The sequence below is a fragment of the Centroberyx gerrardi genome, chromosome 11, assembly GCF_048128805.1.
Source record: "Centroberyx gerrardi isolate f3 chromosome 11, fCenGer3.hap1.cur.20231027, whole genome shotgun sequence".
NCBI lineage: Eukaryota > Metazoa > Chordata > Actinopteri > Beryciformes > Berycidae > Centroberyx > Centroberyx gerrardi.
In genome coordinates this window covers 12961364-12985544 of record NC_136007.1, presented here as the reverse complement: position 1 = coordinate 12985544, position 24181 = coordinate 12961364, and the positions used below count along the sequence as shown (strand labels likewise).

The following is a 24181-nucleotide window of genomic DNA, read 5'->3' as shown; positions in this document are numbered from 1 at the left end:
CCAACAGAGGTTTGTTAAGTTCATAAGGCTATAATAAATACTTAAGCAATCCTGATTGTCACTGCACACTTAGCTGTGTCAGGATGTTTTCATTTGACCTTATTTTATGTGAGCGACAATGGAACCAATAGGACAGAACTGCAAAGTGCAAAGTCTGTGTTTAAGGTAAGCTGAATAAAATGCATCTTGTCCTCTCAGAACACTTTCAAGCGATATTTGACCCGTAACTGCTTAGCTAGCAGAAGCCGGCAGAAAAAAATCTAAAGATTGTGGGGGTGGGAGAGGAGGAAGGCACTGTAGGAGGATATGAAGCCTCCCTCTCCATTTCTTTGTCATACTGTGCTGACCTTGATTCGTTTTAGTGTGTGTGTGTGTGTGTGTGTGTGTGTGTGTGTGTGTGTGTGTGTGTGTGTGTGTGCATGCGTGTGTGTGTCCGAGTCTGTTCACCTGCACTATACAAATCCAAAACATGACACTGAAGCCATCCCTAGTGATAAATCATCCTTATCTGTCATGTTGTTACATGTTGGTAGGATGGTGGCACTCACCATCCATCACAGTCTCTATTACTCAGCTCTGTGTCAAATGTGTCTGGATTTATGTGTGTGTGTGTGTGTGTGTGTGTGTGTGTGTGTGTGTGTGTGTGTGTGTGCACCAGGCGAGCATGCGCAAGCGTGTCACGCTACTTCTGTTTTAAAGGTATTTTGTTAACAGGTTTGAATAAAGCTCATGATCATCTAAACAGTTTCTCTTGGCCACCTTTAATTATCGTCTTTTACTCTTTGAGTTTACTTCTCTTTCTCTCTTGCTCCTTTTATCTTAATCTGACTCAACAGTTTTCTCCAGTCATTGTGGAAAACAATGAATTTTGTTCTGCGAGATAATGACAACCTGGAAATATAAAGACTGAGAGAGGTTTCTTTTAATGAGTGTGTGCAGGTGTGTGTGTGTGTGTGTGTGTGTGTGTGTGTGTGTGTATGCATATGCTCAAGTGTGTGTGAGTTTGTACTGACTTTGGGTCTCCTGCAAGTATACACATGCATTGATTTGATCTAAAACATTATGTGAGCACAAATTTGAAATGAAAAGAAAAAAAGCCTTCTCATTTGGGGTTTGTGTGATCACTTGTGGCCACATAAAACATTTACCACAGGGCTTATGTAAGCAGCTTTTCTGAAACCACAACTCTTGCTTGATGTCTTTTGATGAATTACATCATGTTGCATTACATTACAGGATCACAAGATAAAGAAGTGAAAATACAGTATATATTGATAATGGTATATCTGATGTTGTTAGCATAAGAAATTCTGATAAATAATGGCTCAAATTAAAGCACTGTATGACAAATATTGTGCCTTAATTTCTTATGTCTCTGTTGAGTCACATTCTCATTCCCCTCAACAATTGCCTTTTTCTATTTGTGTTTCTATTCTATTATCTATTAGGAACAGAGTTCACAACCAATGTACCTGACTAGTACAAAAAGCATGAGGTACATGATAAGACAGATGCTCTCTCACTTTGAGGTCCAGAAAGCAATCTGTCAACCAGTGCAGCAACAAAGCAACAAGCTGAACCAACATCAAATGAAGATGTCTGCAAACTCTAGACCAAATATGGGGAAACCTTGGAGAAGAACTATGCACATCCAACCTGTTTTAGACCAGGTGCTGGATAAAAATACACCTGAAGAACAACTGGTGTAAAAAAATGTATATCTGCTACTTGGATTCAAGCTCCTAATACCTGATTGCAGCACAATTGAAGACATTTTCATCCACGAGGCCCATTGTGCACGTTTTAAAGATCTGTCCATTACTATGCTAATTTATCCCCTCAATGCATATCACGTACTCATAGTCGAGAGCACACAAACGCCGACTTCCAAACCATAACAAGCACATCCTTTAGCTTTGAAAGACCATTAGTAGATGGCTTAGGCTAATTGCTACCATTATCGGCAGTTCTGCACGGGGCTCAATTCTAGTAGCCAAACAGCAATATCGCCAAAAAGAAATAAAGCCAGACAGCCGTTTGATTAGAAATTCCAAAAGCTCCCTTGGATCTGTCAATCAAATCTGTCTGTTGCCATGGCAACATGGGATGCGGACTGATAGTCAGTGGAGAGTCACGGGCAGAGGAAGAGGTTGATTAAACTGAATGGCACACTCAGACCTTTCCTAAGCCCTGGTGTGTGGCTACTTTAACACTGCTCCTTGCTCAATTACAAAGGGGATCGGGGCATGTTGAAAATATAAAAATTTCACTGGCAGTGTGCTGCATTTTGAATACAAAATGTTTTATACATGTAATTCTTTGACAAACATGAAAAAATGCTGTTTCTAATACATTGCATTCAAGTATAAAAGGCATGTGCACACATTTGACTACAAGCATGCAAAACAAGAGATTTCTGTTACGTAGGCATCACACACAGGCATCTTTTTTTTTTTTTTTTATCCAACAGCATGCATGCTCTTTTCCAGCAAGGACCTGCTTCACACTCAGACATTTACACACATTCACACCAAGGAGCTGCCTAGTTCTATGGCGGGCAACTGACCAGCTGAGGGCAAAGTGCTTCGCTCAAGGGCAGCTTGACGGTAGTTGTTAAGGGAAGGGAGAGCGTTACTCATCCACTTCCCCCGCTCTAATGTTCCCAGCCGGTCAGAGGAATCACATTTTCTGGTCACGAGCCCACATCTCCAGGCTACCGCTAATTATCTTTATCCCCAAATTCCATTCCTCTCACGTGTGTGTGTGTGTGTGTTTCAAATTAATTGACACTTTCCTGTCATGATTTCCATGTTGAAAAGATGATCAAATTGCTATTTGTATTATAGGCAAATTAATATAGAATTAATATTTTGATCTAACTTTAAATAAGTTGTTTGTTCAAAAATCCAAACCCAATTAACATTTAGTTAACTATTCAAGACTGTATATTTACTGCAGTTGTTCTCAGTTAAAACAGAAAATGATTTGATAATTTCACAACGATTCAAGCTAGTCTTCTCAATATATTTGGAGTTTCAAGGTCATCGCTGCTCACAGTATAGGCTACATACAATTTATTGCAACATTCCTATCCATTAAAAAGGACAGTACGTACGCAGTATGTTTTCCTGTTTTAGTGGGTAATAGTGGATGTCACGCTTTTCAAGCGGTGGGTATCTTATTTTGGAGCAAAGCTCTTAATACACCTGTAGAGACTACCCACTCTACATTTTTATGACAAGGATGAAATGGGCTTGCAAATAGGATCGTTACCTGACACTGCTCTAAAGAAGACAGGGTTTTAACAGCCATTAAGGAGGGAAATAAAAACAAGTGTGTAAAGGATGAGATTATTGTGTGAAGTCAAAAATAATCTAGATCTAGTATAACTAAAAATTGCTTTTGTATTACTGCTGTTTGTTTGACCTCCTGAACATTATATACAGTATATATTAAATGGGTTTAAGCTAGTGGGAGTACAGAGTGGGAGGGAGGAGGAGGATAATTTGACACACACACACACACACAAAGGAAGACAAATGAATAGATAGACACACACTATAGTACAGTATATATAATGTCAGGTCAGGCCTTGTGTCTTTAAATCTCCAGTGGTGTTCATTAGGAGTGTAGGAGGGACTTTCATTGTTCCTTCTTCTTCTTCTCCTCTCTGCCGCTTCTCTTTCTTTCTGGAACTCTAAAGGTTGTAGTGTGTGTGTGTGTGTAAGTGTGTGCGTGTGAACATACCAAGACCTTTGGGAGTGATTCCACTGCACTCCAGTGGGTTGCTGGCCCAGTAGTAGTACTTGAGCGTGTGCATCAGCTGCAGGACGGTGCCGACGCGGCGGATGGTGGTGTAGATGGTGGCGGTGCCGATGAACTCGGATGACAGGTACGTGTAGAGGGAGAGCTGGACCTGTTTACACACACACACACACACACACACACATAGATACGTATACATACACACACGAGGAGATGGACAAAAACAAATTGTCAGACAGCTGCCGGGGAAGAACGAATCGACGGCGCGTGTTTACAGAGTGTTCAAACAAAGAGCAAAGAGTTTTATTGCGGGAAGACAGCCACAGGGGAACAATAGGAAACCTCCCTCCAGCGAAAGCAGCGATGCTCTCCACACTCGGTGTTATTTTTGTTGTTTCTGCGCCTGAAGCCGTCAAGCCTCATCTGCGGAGCTCCTTACACGGCGCTGACATTTACAGAGGGCGCTCTCCATTGCTCGTTCACTCCTCCCTCTCCTTCCCCCTGTTCCCTTCTTCCCCTCTCTCAATATTCCTCCGACCATTTCTCTGCTGCCTGCGTACGGACTCCGCTCCGCTGCACGCTCACAAATCTCTGAGCTCATTACGGTGACCATGACGCTAAGGACCGGCCTTAACGAGGTAGCTCTATTTAAGCGGCTGGAATTAGTGAGGAGCCGTGCCCCGGCCGCACCACATCACAGCTCATCTGGAATAGAGAGAGAGCATTTGGCCGGCTTAAATGGCCGTCATTACATTACATTTTACACATTTAGCTGACGCTTTCTATCGAGCGCGATTTACAACGAGTTCAGCCGTAGAGCAAGTTTAAATTCCTAGATGACCGGCATTACAGGCGGCGCCTAGTAAGGATCACAATAATCAGAGCCACACTGCCCCGACAGCACTTCAAATATTCCTGCGTCTCTGAAAGGATTATTATGTTTGCTAGAAGTGCTAGGTACAGAAAACAGGAGCGTTATTTTCAGTGCGAGTAGCCGTAGGGGATAGAAGTTATGAGAGACGCGATTCAGATGCGATTCCTTCGAGTCCTGAATGTAACCAAGGCTAGTCTTGCCAATAATGGAGGCGATGATAATACACTGGAGAAGTGGACTGGACACAGGCAGAGGACAGAAAATAATAAAGCTAACTGGGAGAAAGAGCGGTACGGGGGAAAGTAAGATTAAAGGATTAAAAGATGCTTCTTTGTATTGCTGGTTACTAAGTTGATTATAGTATGTTTTGTCCTCATTACGACCCGTTTGCACTGTGGTTAAGTGACAATTCATCCGTATTATATTCATGCTGACTTCAAGGTAAGGACACCATTAGGCGATCCTCCAGTCTAGCTATTATCATGTGTCATGTGGTGACGAGTCATCTAAGGCAGATATATTTAGTTTGTGTTGGAGTCTGAGTTTCAGACCAGATCCTCCTGAGCCGCTGTTCTGCAGCAGCAGCGGCTGCCAGGTCGCGTTTCTCCCGTCTTAACTCGGCATGCCCTGGAGACTAGTACTGCTGCACCCGGGAGCCAATCACATCGCAGGGTCAGAGGTGGGGAGACGGGGAGTCAGGAAGCACTGAAAATAATGGAGGTAAGAGCCGGCTGGCCCCGCAGGGACGGCAGGAACACTCACATCTAGTTCAGAGCGCAGGAGGAGAGGAGGAACCTCAAGCTACACGTCTCTCTCCTGTCCTGAGGTCTTTTCAAATGCCACTTTTCCTCCGTGTTTCCTCCTCTCTGCGTGTTCTGTCCTTTCCCTGCGAGATATGCCAGCTCCTCCTTCCGTGTCCTGCAAACTCCTTTGTTAACATACTGTAAAGGGCAACGGCCCCTGGGATTTCAGTCCCTCCCTCCTCTTTGTTTTATATTCCTTTTGCCTGCTTCAATTTTCCTTGCCTTCAGACAAAGCCCTCATTGTTCTCCTCTCGTAAACTATACACAGAAAATACAATTTCTCTCTCTCTCTCTCTTTATCTCTCTTTTTCGCCGTTTGCAGTATTCTGCCTCAATTTATGCCTGGCAGTCTTTCACTCATCAACCGCCTTCTTCAAACCAAAAATGCCTTGACTTTAATTCACTTTCTCTCACTGTGACAAAAGCTTTCTACTGCTTCAACGTCTACCCTGTTTAGCAGCAAGGTCATACAAACACATACACACACACACTGTACATATAAATATACACAGACCTTGGCAGGGGTGTGTATCCAGATGGCGGCGTTGAAGAGGACGTGGTCACAGAGCTGTTTGAGGAGCGGCGCTCCGTGTGGTAAGCCGTCCAGATACTTGGCGAAGGACAGGAACTGCTCCAGTACGGCCCGGGTGATGTGGACCCGCGACGACTGGACACAGGACAGCAATTATTACCCATGATTTAACCAGATCAGACGGTCATGCAATGTCCTATTGGGTGGATGACCTTGTAAAGTGTCTTGTAAAGCAGTGGTTCTCAACCTTTTTCATATAAAGGACCCATAATTTAGTCCACATTAGGGCCATGGACCCCCATTTGATGAGATTTTGTCTCTCAAACCCAAATCTGAGAATATTTTTATTGTTAGATATGATTTTGTCCAGAATTCCATGACTATGTGTATTGTAGGTAGAGAGATAACAGTGAAATTATGATCAAATTAGTCTTTTCTTCTACATTCTCTAATGGTGTTAACTTCTTGTAAATAAAATAATGGTGAAGTTTAACAATTCATCAATTTTCTGGGGACCCCCTGGAACCCTCTCAAGGACCCCTGGTGGTGCCCGGGCCCCACGTTGAGAACCACTGTTGTAAAGTGTGTTTGGGTACCTTGATAAACACTATTAGATAAGTAGGAGTACCACTAGTAGATTCAATGTCAGAATAGCAAATATTAACATGTCACACTGTATAGCGCTTAGGCCTTTTGCCCAAAATCATACTGACATGTGGTGTGAGTGCCAACAGACAAAGGCACATACAGTATACTGACCTTTTCCAGCAGGTACCCAATTACCAGGAATCCCTTCCCTCCCAGCATCTGCTCCTGCATGGCCACTGAGCTCTTCAACAGCTCCACCAGGAACGCCAACAGGGTGGCACTGCAGCAAATACACAAACACATGTATGAGCAAACACACACACACATACATGTATATACACACACACACACACCCAAACACATATTTCATTAAAAAACTGTTTTGAAATCCGGCTTCTACATGTTCTCCTTGGTTATTTCTGGTCTGCAGCATAACTGTGAATATCTAAGGTTGATCTTTCAGAGGGAACATTCTTACACTTCTTACAAGATCTTACATCTCTTTCTCATGTGCCTTTTTCACTTCCCTTCCCTTTTCCTTGTTTACTCTTTAGTTCATTCCAGTATCAGATACAGTAGGTGCTGCAGTTTAAGGATTGCTCTTATTTGGATGTTTACATCATGATATATGGATAGTTGTTCAGTAATTGTAATGTAAATGTTATTTTTTGGGCAGAATAAACCATTTACAGAACGGAAATCCTAGCTGTGGGGGCAATTTACCAGCTGTGGGTCCCATCTAAAATGAATGTAAAGGACAGATTTTTTCATTCCTTCTTTCCTTCCTTCATTCCCTCCATCATGCCTTTTTACCCGTCTTCCATCAGTGCCCACTATCCCCCCCTCTTCACTTCCTCCCCCGATCCCTTCACCTCTGTCTTCCGTCCCTCCTCCTCGCCCTCGTTACTCGCCGTCCCACTCACCAGACTGTGGTGTCCACGGTGCTGTCGTTGAGCTGTCTGTAGTCCAGCTGGGAGAAGAGAGGGAAGAGGACCTGGATGCCTCCTATAGAGTGGATGGCACTGTGGATGGAGTGTGTCACGATGGCCTTCACATCCTGAGGAACGGAGGGACAGGCTGTTAGTGCTGAGAAAAACACACACACACGCGCACACACTCAGACGCAAACAAACACACTCACTCACCGACTGCAACAAAACATTAAAAAGCCCTCGTACACAGACTTACAGTAGATTCAGTGATTATTTTGCAAGATTTTGTGCACCTTGTTGCATCTTTCATCACAATACAAACAGGCATTGTAACTTCAATTTTTCAGTATTTATATATACCAGTATTTTAAGCATTAATTGAAAATACGATTATAAACGATTACTTAGTATTACCAGACCTGGGCCAATTAGCATTTGCAAATAATTCTTAGTGTTTTTGAAGAAAGATGGATGGGGTTTGCCAGATACAATGAGTTCCAGAAAGTGTAAACAATCACAGGAAAGTATGTGACAGTCAATTTTGTATTTTTTTTTCTCCTGTCAATGCAGGAAAATAAAATTGTGCTGCAGTAAACCCCTTTATAGTCCAGTGAGCAGGGTAAAAGAAATGCTAAGAATTATTCATAAATGCGATTCAAGCCAGGATCAATTCATCCTGTGACAAAGCACCGCTCGTCCGTCCAGAAAACTCCGGCCACACTGACCTGCAGCATGAGCGCGTGTGGAGAGTGGACGAAGATGGAGGGGTTTTCCCTGGGCGAGGACTCCAGGCAGAGCTGGGCGTCCGTGGCCTTGGCGTTGTAGGTGAAGGAGATGGAGCTGGCCAGCTTGCCGTCGTACAGCACCTGCTTGTGGTGCTCGGCCAGGTGGATGTCACTCTCCGACTTAAACTTGAAAGTGCTCTGCGGAGACGGGGAGAGGAGGAGGAGGAGGAGGAGGAGGAGGAGGGGATAGGGAGGTGACGGGGGGGGCGTGAGAGCGGCAAAGAGACAGAAAAAAACTGGAATCAGATACACTCATTACTTATCAAGAGACAGGAGGAGTGCGAGGGCATGTGTGTCTGCGTGTACGAGTTCAACACCCAAAATGGAGTCTGTCTAATTGCGGCGATGAGCCGTGTGTAAACAACACAGCATTAGCTTAATGAACACAGCGCTAGCCCAGGCACTAATTCGATTAGAACAGAATGAAAGAGGGAGAGGGAGAGCGGCTGCGTGGGAGAGATTCATTCTCTCTCTTTGTAGTCGACCAACATAAAACACACACACACACATTATTACTCTACTTGTGAGGACCTTCCACTGACCATATTCATTCACTAACCTTAACACTCTCCACAAGATGCCAAACCTTAACCCTTAACCTTAGCTTATTCTAAAATGAACACCAAACTCAAGCCCTAACCCTGAAATAGTTCCTTAAAAAAAAAAAAGTTAGGACTGGCAAAATGTCTTCACTATGGAGGATAGGAAAACTGTAAAGACCTCTAAGGAACACTTCAGAGACAGACAACCTCTTTTCTTTTAGCAGCCACCTTGGAGAAAAAAAAAGAGAAATACCAATGAATCTACATCATCCATGGAGAAAGGGGAAGAGTGTGTTGTGTGTGTGTGTGTGTGTCTGTTGTGTCTACGTCTGTGTCTGTCTGTGAGGCCAAATATCCCGCGGCTGCGCCGATAACGCACATGTGAAGTCACCCAGATGAAAGGCCAGCGAGCTACTCTGCTCACCCTCTGCAGCAGCTCCGGGCGAGGGGGGGCGCTCTCCCCTCCGAGCGCCTGGGTCCCCAGGTGCCTCGCTCAGCCCGACTGCACAGGAAAGCCCCGGGCTGCTCACACACCTGGAGGCCCCGTCCCGTTCCAAACCTTTCATCTGAGGTCTGCTGTAGAAGCTGCGCCCTGAGCGATTCTTACCGTGCAATACAAAACTTCACAGTGATGCAAAGAGCACACTGACACAAAAGGAGAGGGCTCTAGAGAAGCAGCCTGGGCTCGGTGCAGCATCCACATCTCAGTCCAAAGGCCGAATACAAATCTACCGCTATCCACCAGTGTCTTAACCTTAACCTCCTCTTTCTGTCCACTTGTGTTTTGACAAGGAGAAGGCTAAATTAAGACCCACAAGCAATTTTTCAACACAGAAACACATGCCCACTTGTATAGACCAGTAAACAGAGGTGCTGATAGAGTAAATATAAATAAACTGAATGCTACTCTGCCTGCAGCACACTCGGACACGCACACACACTTGCTCGGTCTTGCCAAGGCGCCAACGAAACGTGAATTGCACTAGTAATTATGTGATAGGACAGCATGCACGTTTTGTTTTTTTCTCTGCCTTCTTAACATATTGCTCTGCCTGTGAAGCACGAGAGTTGGTGACCCCGTGTTAAAAAGCTATCTATTAAACAGCTGTGTTAAAAAGTGTATCCATTAAAAGCTTACCAATAATTCTGTAAGCATTTGAAGGGACAATCAATCAAAAACACAAATATATTGCTCATAGTTTTATTTTGAAGGTTTGGCGGGCCTTCTGCACTATAAATTAACACGGAATAGCCTGAATATGACATTAATATACTCATTAAGATGCACGATTTTTGCAGTGTAAGCCTATTTAATGTGGTGTATTTATGTAGTAGAGTGTGTGCTTGCGCGTGTGAATACATGTAGGTGTGTGTGTGTGTGTGTGTGTGCGCGTGGGCTTATATTTACGTTACCCGGCTAAACGAGGGAGGCAGGTAGCTGAATGTGTAAAAGAGCTTTGCTGACTCTTAAAAGTATTTAGGGTCGTATAGAGGGATTCCACAGGCGGACTGGAAATCAGGGGAAACATGATAGAACGATGGAAAAGTCTAGACAACGTGCAAGCGGTGCAAATTATTACATATGTAAAGCCTTCACATTCTTGCGTGAACACGTAGGTCTCCCTCACCTGGGCGCACAAAACGCACGCGGAGGAGCTTAAAGCGACATCCCCGGCCTGTCTCACACCTGAGAGCCACAGATACGACACTGGCCTGCAGTGATAACAGCACACATCTACTGCAGTCAGCTCAGCTTAGGCCGCCCCGCATCTCCACACACACACACACACACACACAGCAAACTACACACCAAGACTACTTTTACTCCAAAATGAGGTCTCCGCCATTTGTAAAGAGGCAACAGCTTCTCTTGCAAAAGGGTATGAGGGTAAAGCTCATTTTGGAATATTATTTAAGTTATTAGATATATACACATGTTATTACTCTACTTGTGAGGACCTTGCGCTGACTATATTCATTCCCTAACCCCTGTCCACAAGATGCCAAACCTTAACCGTTAGCCTAACCTAAACCTAATCCTTACTCTAAAATCAACCCTAAACTCAAGCCCTAACCCTGAAATAGTGCCTTAGAAAAAGTGATGACTGGCAAAATGTCTTCAGTATGGAGGCTTTTCCTCATCTTTCCATCCTTTCATTTGGTCCACCTAAGTATAGCAACACACACATCGACACTTAAATGGGAATAGAAAACTGTAAAGAACTATATATTTAACTTATTAGATGTATAAATACCTTACAAGACTGTTATTTTAGAAAATGGAATCCTGTAGGATTTTTGAAATGGTGAAATAGTGAAACAAACATTTCTAAAAATGGATAAGGCATTTTGAAACCTGTCAAATACACTGAGGCAACATAATGTAGTAGTTTAAACACACACATGTGCATGCACACACACACACACACACACACACAGAAACCTACAATACAGGTGTCCCGGCACACACATGGTTCATTAATTATGTGGTGGCCAGCTTGTTGGCAGTGGCGTACAGTGAGGACATCTGGACACTCCTGGTGAAGAGTGCAACCAACAACACACTCATTAACATGTGTGTAACAGGACGTACACATGAACACCCCCCCCCCACACACACACACACACACACACACACACACAGAGAGAGAGAGAGAGACAGACAAGAACACTAGAGAATTCTTCCACCAAAACCCCCACAGAAAAAACAAGAGGTAATGTTCCATCTTCTTCTGTCATTAGGAGAGCATGGAAGTGCTAGACTAGACAAAAGCATGCACACACACACACACACACACACACACACACAGCATGTCGGGCAACATGAGCAGAGCCGATGAGAAGACCTTGAACACCCTCACTGTGCCGACGGCTTGTTTAGCAGACCGAGCAGAGTGTCTGTCTGTCTGCCTTTTGCTCCTCATTACCGCGCAGTAACACTGACACTGGCTGAAACCAAGGGCCTACACACAGCTACAGACACACACACACACACACATATATACACAGGCAGTCCTCTTCACTACCGATTAGGCAATACCCCAGGAGCAGCAGGAGTAAGCTTGTCATATACACACATCATCATCTGCGTGAAGTCATGAGAATAAGGAGGGTAGAGCTGTGTTCGCATTAAGACGGGGAGCTGTGTGACACAAGCTGAGCCCCACGAGCGTTTTCCTTTAGCTGACCGAAAAACCAGTCCGCCCATCATTACGATACAATACCAGCACCAAGGCCCGCGGCTTCAAAACAACCGAGCCATTTAATGGTCTCTTCTGGGCATCTGAGAAGCCCATACTGCGCCATGCAGAGAGGCAATCATCTGACTGATCAGCCTCAGGAACCGTGCGCTGCCTGTGACAGAGAACGGAATCAGTATGCACGGCGGAACAGTGGCAAACCCCAGGCCTGTGATCATTAGGCGGAGCATGTGAGAACAGAACTCCACAGTATAACGTGCCGCGTGTTGTATTGTGTGAGAAAGTGAGTGTGTGAGAGAGAGAGAGAGAGAGAGAGAGAGAGAGAGAGAGGGAGAGAGGCGTGAAGCTGTCAAGTGTATAAATCTGTGCTCCCATGTCGCAAGATGCTTTTCCGTGTGACGTGATATACTGAAAACAATATGTGACAAGTGTAAATGGTTATAAATGTATGATATGTTCCATAATATACCCGACACCAGTGGTGAGCATCCTCATTCTGGAAGCCGCTTTTATTTGGCCTGTACTCTGCATGCTGTCAATATGTTTCTGCTGTTACTGTTTCTTCCGTATCACCAAGTCAAACACAGGTGCATTTATTGTGCTTGGTAATTACATTGCTTTAATTACCAAGTTTGATTCAGATTCTGTACATACTCTTCCTGAGGAGTGGCTGAAATACCAGCAGCTGTTCACACACATCAGTAGCCTCAGATATACACGCTGTCTCATGGTGCTGATATCTTGTCAGTTTTGGACACCTTCATAAACAAGCTGTAAGTGGCCCGAGGCTTGCAAATCTGCCAAAACAAGACGCAGGCAGCTGGCAAGGTGTTGCGGCATCTCAGCTGTCACTGGTAGCCAGGCCAACAGGCAGAGATGGTGATTTCCAAACCAATCAGTGTCCAACATCCAACATTGTAAAGCCTCATTTGAATACTTGGAATGCTAAGTTCGAACCCACCCTCGGATACTCTTAGACATCATCAGTTTGGGATGTTCAGTGCGTTCCGGGAGTTATTTTGTGATGAAGAGTTGTAATTTACTTTTTTGGTCTATCCACTTTCCAGCAATCTTCTTCTACTTCAGTTAGTGATTTCCTACATTTCCCAGGATGACTTTCGACAACTCCTGGAGAACGTGCATGAACTTGCTGCCTTCAATCACAGATGGGCGTATGGGCAGACATTAGGGCGTTGTCTATGATTGCGGCCACACCCCTTACTCAAAATGCAACATATCTTGTGGCTGCACTGCATTATGGTCTATTGAGACTATTGTAAAATTGTTATCTCTTCCTCTTCTGCGATGGGTTTCTCTCTGTATGACTGTTGAACATCACTGCAAAATGGCAGCTCTGGAGAGAAGCCCTTGCTCTTTGACTCTGACAGACTGACACCAAAGCCTGACATTTACCGTTTACCGTAATGATTTAGACAGATGAACAATTTTCTGCAATCAAACTCTATAAATATCTCAATGTCACACCTTCTACAGTCGGCCAGTTATCTACAGGAGTAAGAAAAATACACCACCAAACACCAAAATGGTCCCACAAATGCAACGTACAAGTGTTAAAATGTTTCAGGGTGGATTCTTCCTTTAATGTAATATTCCACACCGACAAATATGATGCACAGAAATTAGATCAAGCCTACAAATAGGTGGATTTACTAGAGAACCATACACAGGCTACTACTGTACTTCTGTAGCCTGCGCAAAAACAAGAAGCCTATTTGTCTAATGCCTATTTTTGTGTATCATAACACAAGGAACTCATGCTCCAGCATCAATGTACTCTATAAGAGAGGAAACACCAAGGGATGCAAATCCATATTACTGTCGACAGGCTAAACCCCCAACCTGCCAACCACAAGGACACCCTGGCGCCAAAGTACTAAAGTGTATTTGTGATTGACAGCCCAAGAATGATTGATGGGCTCAACTACCTCTAACTGAGTGACAACATGAACAGGCACGAATACTAATAAGTAACACTGACAATGCAATCCTCAGGTTGCGATAGTATTCTACCTGGTAAATGGTGCATGACACTGATGCGTTGTAAACTGTACAGAGGATGTGCGGTGGGTGATAAGGTAGTACAGTATGTGAATGCTGCCTTACCTTGTATCCGGGGCCGAGCTGGTGAATGGCAAAAATCTGCGCTGGGTTGAGAGCTTCGCTGAATACATAAATGGCTCCCAGCTGACCACAAAACACCCTGTTAGCATCCGCCGTCTCTGATGAACCCAGGAAACACTTGTCATAGCTCTGCAAGACGGAGCACACAGGAAGATATAGCTGTCAAATCACATGCTCAGTCAAACTTCCAGACCTCTCTTGCAAAGAGGATTTGGGATTTCCATGGGGCTAACGAGGTTAAACATGATCCGCTGCAAACAAGGAAGGCAAATGTCACAACTGTCCCTTTTTGACTAGGGGCCACAGAGCATTAATTTGGGCACCTGGGATAGTTTTACTGTTACATAATCCATTTCAAGTTCAAACACAATCTACAAACGTGTAAACTCAGCATCTAACAAAGGCTTTCCACCCCTCACTTACTGTAGCTGTGACAGCTAGATCTGTAGCCGACTAACTAGCCAGCTATATTTTTTTAAATGAACTTTGATTGATTTTTGACAATAGCTCAGTGAACAATGTGGTAACGTCTCTCAACAATCTGTCTGCACTTCATCTCACTGGTATTAGTGATGGCAGCAATTAGGAAAACACAACACAGAGCAAAATATTGTATTTTGCACCAAGACAACAAGGAACATGGAACAGAACAGAACAGAACAGAACAGAACAGAACATAATAGAATAGAATAGAATAGAATAGAATAGAATAGTCTAAACCAAGGCTGAAAGTGCATCTTTGATCTCACCCCAGGCACAATGAAAAACAACAACACAATACAAGCCAATACAGTAGTGTCACATGAAGGTTAGTGCAAAACTGCACAGTATTGTATGACAGTTGCAGATAACAGTGCAGTTAAAGTGATTCATCTAGCTTTGTTGAGCACATATACTGCGCTAGGCACAAAAGACTTTTTCCGATGTTACAACAAATGTGACCCAACGTGGAAAAACAGGCACATTGTGGGAGATTTTTTTTTTTTATTCTTGATCTTTGCATTTTAAAATTACATCATTCTTTCTGATGCAAAAATGGGTCTCTTGTCTTGAGTTCATGGCATTTGGTAACAAATCAAGTTGGAATCTGGCAATGGACAGAACAAAAGGATGGTGATGAACACCATCCTTTTTCCTGCTTTTTCTGCTTTTCTGTTTCTAATCACAGCTTCCGTCTGTTACAACGTTGTCATCACCTGCTATTATATTCTCCCTGTGTCCGCTGTCCTTTCATCTACTCTTTCCTTCTGATACCCTTTATCACACATTCGATCTTGAGTCTTTTGCTTCTTCAAAATGACAAAATAGTTTTATCTTTAGCCTTGAGGACAGAACAAGCCCAGATAGTATCAACACATTTTGTGGTGTATTTTTTCGCTGGTGCGCTCTATGTTACTTTTCTTACTTCTATGAACTGTGAGGCATCGGAAGGCCGTGGTATTTCTGCGTAGAGAATAAAACCAACCTTGGGTGATCACAGCAATGTCAAGAACCTCATAGGAACATAATGAAGGCTCCACTACCACACTGAATGCAGTAGGGAAGTCAGCTACACCTGCCCGTTACTAACTGTAAAAGTTGGAACTTGGAGTTGGGCAAGCTGTGCTGGATCGGTGCCCAAGGTCAACTTTGCCCCAGCTGATGAGTGCAGAGGGCGAACCTAAAACGTTTGCCAATATCACAGAAGCAGGGAAGTGTGTAGGCGTCCTTACGTCGTTGGTGTTGACGTGCCAGGCCATATCGCCATAGGAGACCAGCTGTCCGTTGACATAGCAACGGATCTCTGAGTTCCTCCAGCGGTTGTAGATGTGGACGATGCTGATCATGTACCACTGGAACATGCAAAAAGACATTTAGACAGAGAGGGAGGACAGCATTAATCACCACACAGCCTGCTATGAAGTCAAGGTCATCAGTCTTTAACTGCACAAGGGCAGGTGGAAGTTTCAGCAAAATGTACAAAGTTTTGTGTCTGGTTTGGGCAAAATGCATGTCTCTGCAACATTGAGAATGCTCCGTCTGACAGTATAAGCTCGGTTTAAGAGGGTTAGCTAACATGGAAGACATTCTCTCCCCTGGACTCTCTCCCAAAGCTATCCCTTTCCTCACCTTAATATCCCATTTATAGTGTGTGTGTGTGTGTGTGTGTGCGTGTGTGTATATGTTGATTAGAGGGCATCTTATCCCTGGTGACTATATACGCTGCTTCCCAGGAGGGGAGATGGAAATGGGGAGGAAGACGGGGGGGGGGGGGGGCAGAAGGAGAAGAAGAGAGAATTTTGCTGGTGTATGCATAGCTGAGGAGAGGAGTGGACAAAGCCACGCACATGCACACGGGCACACACACACACACACACACACACACACGCACACACACTGGACAAAATGCTGTGATACATGGTGACTTATTAATTGATCAAATGGAGCCACTGGGAACTTTGTTAGGCAGCATACAGATTCTACTGGCTCAGCAAATACTGAGGAAGGCCATCTCATCAAGTGCATTTGTGTGTGTGTCTGTGTGTGTTTGTTTATCTCTGCATGCAAGTACACTCTAAAGGGTGTGTGTGTGTGTGTGTGTGTGCCTGCGCGTGCGTGTGTGCGCAGGACAGTAGAATGCTGACAGTGCGGTAGAGGGGCAGTGTGCAGGTCTTAATTGACAGACCTTATCTACCCTCATCAACACTCCTAGTGAGTGCAGGGAGGAGGGAGAGAGAGAGAAACTGCACCGCAGGACCGAAAGTCTGTCTCATCTAACAAGTGGCACAGAATAACCAAGCTCCCTGCACTCACTACAGTCTATTTGGTTGAGCCTGATTTGGTCTGTGTGCGTATGTGTGTGTGTGTGTGTGTGCGTGTGCGCGTCAGTGTTGACTCAAGACTTACCTTGCGAGGTTGGAAATCATATTTCACACAGTGCTGAAAGCCTTTTCCTTTTGACTTCAATGATGTCACGATTAGACAGTTCCCCACAAAGTGAGCGGAGTAACCTATCCCTTTACTGGTGCGAAAACTGCAGGAGGGGGAGAGAGGGGAAGCAAAACAAAGACAGTTTGAATCATTGCACAAGAAGTGCATTCCAAAATAAGATATCAGCAATTGAAAAAAAGTAACAGCTACAGTTAGAAAATGATGGATAGCACCAAATTAAAACAAATAATGGTATTTCTTAAAGGATAGTACGCAATTTTGAGTCCTTGTGTGACAAAATTCTGATACTTTTACAGTTTCACTACATTTTAGAGACCTTGAATAACAAACTTGTTTTTGTTTGTTTTTTTCAAAATGCAAATAATAGAACAGCTCTCTTCAAAAGTAAAATCAAAAAGAAGAATCTGTCAATCTGTGCAAAATCCATTAAGCCATAACATCAGCATTTAAACTATATTGTCTGGTTTGTCAGCCTTCCTTTATCATGCACGTTATTACATCTTGATCAGTGATTTATTCCTCAGAGCATCTTCAACTCATACCAAGTAGAATCCGTGCTTCCCTTCCCCAATATAGCCAGGGCATCTTTAAACTCACATATCACATAATTTAGCCTAGCAGGATTTAACAATGTTTTCTTCACAGCAGCACCAGGAGGTCCCACTCCCAGACCACAGGTTTGGGATGAAACACAACTAATCTCCTTCCCCCCACTTTTCTCCATCCTGTCTCTCTTCCCACGCTCATAACCTCCGCATAAAACCCCGTCTCGCAGCTAAGCTTCCTCATCAAACAACAGAACACATTTCACTTCTAAAATAGGCCTACAAGAATCACACTTCAAGCAGATATAAATCCCTCTAAAGTGAATTCCTGGTGCATGTTAAGAGCGCGTACAGCGTGTTATCACGGTCTCCAAGCGGCGGCGGAGGCCAGCATCAGACAGGCGGCTAGAGTAGCAGCTGCATCTGGGGGAGGATGATAAGACCTGGGCCAGAGGAGAAGAGGGCACCTCCGCCCCCCTCCCCCACTTACCATGACAACTGGTTACTAAGGAAACAGGATTACATGCTGACTCTCTCCATGATCACAGCTCATCTCTGTGATGGCATCAGGAGAAAGTATGGACGGATGTCCGCCTTCCCGCTGAGGACTAGCTCTACAATTCTTTGGCAAAACCTTTGTTTCAGCAACTAACCAGATTTCCACTGCGAGCGAGCGAAGGTAAAGGCAGGACGCCTGGGGATTTAGCATCATCAGAGAGCGAGGAGGCGGAGAGAAGAAACCAAGCAGTGGAAGCAGAGGGTTCAATTAAATAAAAGGTCAAAGCTAATGAAGCTTCACAGTGGCTAACGGCTTGCACTTACAGCGCTAACGGTGAGGCCAGCGAGGTCCGGACTGCAACACCAGCCGAGGCATCCACCCAGCAGCACACTCGTAATGGAGTGTCGTGACATTTAAAGTTATGTTCGAATTCATTATCTGTTTATCTATTAACTCCCTGTTCATGTAAGTCAGTCTATTGAGTTAAATACTCATTCTCTGAAGTACTAAAGGAACCGTTGGTTACTTCACACCAAGAGAAAATGGTTTCTTTATGGTTTGGACACGTTGCAGATAAGTTTTAAAGGGGAGATTCAGGATTTTTGGTATCCTGTGGCATTGAGCTCTAATCAAACTCCTTCTTAGGACATAATTGAACTTTCCTTCAAGCTGGTCTACAGTTTGTTGCACCCATTTTCCCTCAACCTGCCTCGTCTACATCAGTTAGCGTTTGACTTGTTCTATTCAGCTGTGTGTCATACTGTACGTGTGGAGAGAGCAACAGTGATAGCAAAAGCAAAAGAGCGAGTTTTTCCACTCAAGAAAAAGTGAGATGGTGGAGAAATTGGTATCTCTGCGGCTTCTAAGATGGATTTCTCCCTGTATGATTTCTGAATGTCGGTGTGAAATAGTGAGTCTAGAAAGAAGCCCTTGCTCTTTGACTCTTTGATGAGGGACTGACACCAAACCTGACATTTATGTTATGATGTTTCAGATCGATGAAAATATTTTCTGCTATCAAACTCCTTTGTAGCTGCGCTGCAAATATCTCAACATGTTGTCACATCATCTAGGTTGGGTCAGTTATCTGTTATTTCTTATTTACAATAAGAAAAATACAGCAACATGGTCCCAGAAAAGCAAGGAACATTGGCAATAGCTGTTTTTAAACAGCAACAACAGTGTTCAAGTGTTTTAGGGTGGATTTTTCCTTTAGGTTCAGAACCAGTAGTTTAAGACTTGTTTCAATCCAGGTTTGCAATGTGCCACTCTCCAACAGAAATAAGGAGTTTTCCCCATTAAGTTCTCAAAAGGATTTAAGTCTAATTCTATTATAGTCCAGGTGAGTGGCATTCTACTTACCAGTAGAGGTACGGTTTGTCTTTGTCCACGTTGATGTTGTTGAGTGGGTCCTGTCTGAACCAAGTGTTGAGAGTGAATCCGTTCTGGTAAGGCCATTTAGCAATTGGCGGCAATGCTATAGCCTGGAGGAGGGTGCAAACGTCACACGTCAGACAATCTCTATAGCAATCAATGTGTCAATGAGTCAGTCATTACTTCCTTTTCACCATTCAAAGTGTTGTATTGGTTGAGTAGAGCGCTAATTAAGATGTGTTGACAGAATGCAAACAAGGACACCATGAAGGAATCTTAAGTCGTTTAGGTGCACGAAGAATGGATTTGACTGATTTTTGACTGAGATTATGGGCTCAGGTGAGTCTTTGTATGTTTGTGTGTGTGTGTGTGTGTGTGTGTGTGTGTGTGTGTGTGTGTCTGTGTGTGTATGCGCCTCACCGCTGCACTACGTCCTGGAAAGTTGAAGAAGGTGTCAGGACCGTGTCTCTGAGGCATCTGGTTCAACACTGACAACAGCTTGATTGCATGTCTCGGCTAGAGGAGAGGAGAGGAGAGGAGAGGAGAGGAGAGGACAGGACAGGACAGGAGAGGAGAATGGTGTGATGAGAGAAGATGAGGGGAGGTGTAAGGAGGACAGGAAGGAAGAGGTGAAGGACAGGAAGAAAAAGGAAGGAGGGAAGGAAGGAGAGTGGTTGTCATTCATTATGTGACAGATGCTGGCTATCACAGGAACGGTGGAGAGAATCTGTAAAAATCGTGGCGTGACATCACGGCTCTACCACAACCCTACTGGATCAATAACTCTTCAATCAAGCCCGCCCGCCCCCGACAACAGCTCATCAATACCATGGCAACCCTTAATCGATCCGTCTCTGGGGGAGGAGAAATTGGAAGAGACAGTGAATAGGGGAGAGGGGTTAGGCAGCAGAGAGAGGGTGGGACGGGGAATTGTTATTGGACAGAGGGGGGATGTGGAGAGGGGGATGAGGGGATGGATGATGCTCTTGCTCTGGGCCAGTGATCAGTGACCAGGGGTTGTTGATGGCGGTTGTCCTGGAGCATGAGCAGAGGGGAGATGGACGAGACGGGACGAGGGTGTATTGACCTGGCTAGTCAGCAACAGCATCTGCCAATGGATCACACAGCACTGCACTCCTCAGTCACCACACACTGAGCAGCGACGGCAGAGCAAGTCGGAGATGGGGAGAGGCTGTGATCGGAGGGCCACTGCTTAGAACCTCCACTCCATCGGTGAAAAAGTCGGGGGGGAGGAAAGTGAAAAAGAGATGCTACTACCTCACTTAAAGTCCCCATGAAATTAACTCCCATTACTTTCACTTTCTGGAAAACAGAGTATCTTTCACGGTGACCTCATACTGCACTAGTAGGCGTAAATATACATTTCTAACCAATAAAACCTTCAGATTTTTTAACAATCCCGCTCCTCCACACCCCTTCCATCAAATAAAACTGCCTTTCTCTCCCTGACTCATATCCCATTGGTTTAGACTTTTGAATGATCCTTCACTGCATTATCAAATCAAGGAAGTAAAGATGCCATTTCATGGGGTCCTTAACAACTAGGCAAATGTCAAAGTGCCTTTGATCAAGGCACTTAATCCCAAACTGCTCAGCGGCTATCAGAAGAAGACTGTGGTTATGTTGTGTCATATTTGTATTGTGTGTTATATTTGAGTGTATTGCAGGGTGTTGCTGAAAAAGAGCAGGAGCGTTCAGTCAACCTACCCAGAGGGAATGATCTGGTGGAAAAAAATATATAAAAAAAATACAGAATTCACAGCCTATTCCATCATTGTTTCTCCTTCACAGCTGATTAGGTTGTCACTGTTTGTTTTGCCATGCATCTGTCATTCTAACAAAAATAACACAGTTAAACCTCTGCTGCATTAATGATGGCAGTTACAACAGATTAAATGTTAAACGCGAGTTAAACTGCCCTGTTCTGGCACAGAGCTGCAGCACTCACATCCAGAACACACACACACTCGCACACAAGCCCACACACACAGATGCTCACAGACACACACCAGTCTTCTTCTGTTAGTCCAACCATCCACATCAACTGACATCTAGGCTAATGACACACACACACACAAACTAGTGCTGCACAATTAATCTAGCTCTGTCGTGTATTGCAATTTAAGTTTTGACTATTAATTGTAGAATACTGACATATCAGAAATATTGAAACAATTTACTTCATGGAGAATATCCGCTTCAGCTGCATATAGTCAAGATTTTGATATGACGTGCAAGTGCAGTAAAGTAATACTGCAGTACAGTAAACATGTCTTCCCCCACGAATGACGCAGTCCCCTCGTGACCAATCAGTAACAATAATGTCTTGTTGGCCAATCAGTGTAATTTTGAAAATGCTAAATTGCAGTAGCGAGATGCATCATTTCCCGAAGTTTCATCAAAATCTGATCAATGGTGTCTGACAAATTTTAAGAATTACAGCAGTTAAACAAATCACAAGAAATTGGTTGAAGTCAATAGCCCCAAAAATTGATGACTGGAAAAATACTGTAAAAGAAGTGTATGTGATGGAGAAAATAACATATAGAATAAGAAATAAAGAAGAACTCTTTTCTACCAAATGGTATAAGGTTATGAATTCAAAGGTTATACCTCTTGACACTCTGTATCAAAACATCACATGCAACCAGAGAACATACGTGAATGAAATAAACACTGTGAAAATGTACTACCTCTTGACAACTAGTAAATCTTTCCTTGTATTGTAAATCTGTACTACCTTCTTATTGACCTTTTTTTTTCCTTTCCCACTTCAATTCTCTTTTCTTTCTCCTATAGCATAACAATGAATACATGAAAAATGTGTCTGAACAGTAAGAATTGTGAAACCTAATAATGTAACTGACTTGTGAATAACACAATAAACTATATTAAAATATATATCTGACATATCACGTGTGTCACATGGATAAACAAACAAACAAACAAACAACATAGTGCCCCCCCCTTGGGACAACTGGTGTAATTTTTAAAATGTCAGGACAGTGGTGAGATGCATCATTCCCCCAAGATTTGTCAAAATCCAATCAGCGGTGTGTGAGATATCGCACTTTAGACGAACAAATGAACATATGAGGAGACCGATCCATAGTCCCCCGCTCGATTTCATCATGGGGCACAACAATCTAACTGAGAAAACTATTTCAGCCATAATCTTGCAGCCCTAACACACAAAAACAAATAATCCACCACCATGATAACCGCTATTTGATCAACCATGGACTCACCCAGATGCCGTTGTCTCCCCTCAGCATGCTGAAGAGCAGCTTCAGCTCCTTCACTGTGATGCTGTAGCTGGCCATCACTCCCAGCATGTCCACCAGGAGGTCTAGGGAGACAGACAGACACAGAAACTCAAGACAGGAGAAATGAGACTGTGTGTGTTCATGAATCAGCATTTAGAAGGCAGTCTCCTGAACGTTGGTGGGCTGACATTCCTCTGATGAAATATGGTGAGGTCAACAGAAAGAGACAGTGTGTATACCGTGCGTGTGTGTTGTGTCATCTGTTGTTCAGTGCGCTGAAAATTCAAGCGTATTTTACCCGAATACTCCGCGCTTCCCCATTCCACGCACACAACCTTGAAACTTGAGTCTCGTAATTGCTTCACGTAGCAATACTGAAAATTGTGGATGTGTGAACCACAATGTAATATCTTGTCTCGTCTTAAGGTGTGTATTGATCCTAATACATCGGGTAATAGCAGGCCACGCACACTCAGGGAATGAATTAAGTACTCTCCACTATTATCTGAACAAATGCGGAGCCATGTAATAGCTTGCCTAAAATGCATTTTGGTACGATAACAACTACAGCAGTGACAGGCTTGCAGATTGTGCGCAAGAGTATTTATTACTGCATATTGCAAATGAGAAGAAGCTACCAGAAACTCTTACTTTTAAAACATTCTGTTGGAAAATGGCATACGCGTTGGTCATGTAACCTTCCTCAGGTACTGTTTGTCCATGAAGAAAACTCTGCATGTCCAGGTACGTGCATGACGGGAAAGCTGCAGGTTTGTTTTTCCTTTTTTCCATTTTCATTTCTTCACAGTTTTATAGGCCGTCTATCTCCCTGTCTACCTACAGTAGGCTGTCTGCACTACCAGTCAAAAGTTTGGACACACACATTTTCCTTTATTTTTACTATTTTTCACATTTTAGAATAATAGTAAAGATCATCAGAACTATGAAATAACACAAATGGAATTATGCAGTGACCAAAAACAAATCAAAACTATCTTATATCTTAGATTCTTTAAAGTAGCCGCCCTTTGCCTTGATGGAAAGGCAAAGGCTTTGGAAAGAAATTCATACATAGGCATCAACTTCCCTATTTATATTTGTCTAAATTTTTTATTTATTTATATTTGTCTGCCTTTAGATCAAAATTGCTTTAAGATAATGAAAAACATAGTACAGTCAGGTGTGTCCAAACTTTTGACTGGTAGTGTACCTATAACAACCTGCCATTAACAATACTCCGGAATGCAAAAAAGCTATTGTTTTATAACTGCACGTTATGAAATTGGCAAAAAGTTACTTATTTCCTTTTAGTATATCACCATTGAAACATATAATTAAACACTATAATGCATTAAAAGGTAGTCATTTGGTCAAAATGACTT

The 24181-nt window shown here is 43.5% G+C and overlaps 1 protein-coding gene across 3 annotated transcripts in view; it reads right to left on the bottom strand.

The window, feature by feature from the left end:
* Positions 1-24181, bottom strand: part of nbeaa (neurobeachin a) — an 89818-nt gene that overhangs the window by 37066 nt on the left and 28571 nt on the right. For all 3 annotated transcript variants that reach the window (XM_078286456.1, XM_078286455.1, XM_078286454.1), the window contains exons 3-13: positions 22782-22882; positions 19933-20028; positions 19501-19622; positions 17050-17176; positions 15876-15995; positions 14146-14292; positions 8220-8417; positions 7486-7619; positions 6734-6842; positions 5957-6109; positions 3748-3916 (exon numbers count right to left, since the gene is read on the bottom strand). In XM_078286456.1, the coding sequence (XP_078142582.1) occupies positions 3748-3916; positions 5957-6109; positions 6734-6842; positions 7486-7619; positions 8220-8417; positions 14146-14292; positions 15876-15995; positions 17050-17176; positions 19501-19622; positions 19933-20028; positions 22782-22882 (1476 nt within the window). The remainder of the gene's footprint in view (positions 1-3747; positions 3917-5956; positions 6110-6733; positions 6843-7485; positions 7620-8219; positions 8418-14145; positions 14293-15875; positions 15996-17049; positions 17177-19500; positions 19623-19932; positions 20029-22781; positions 22883-24181) is intronic.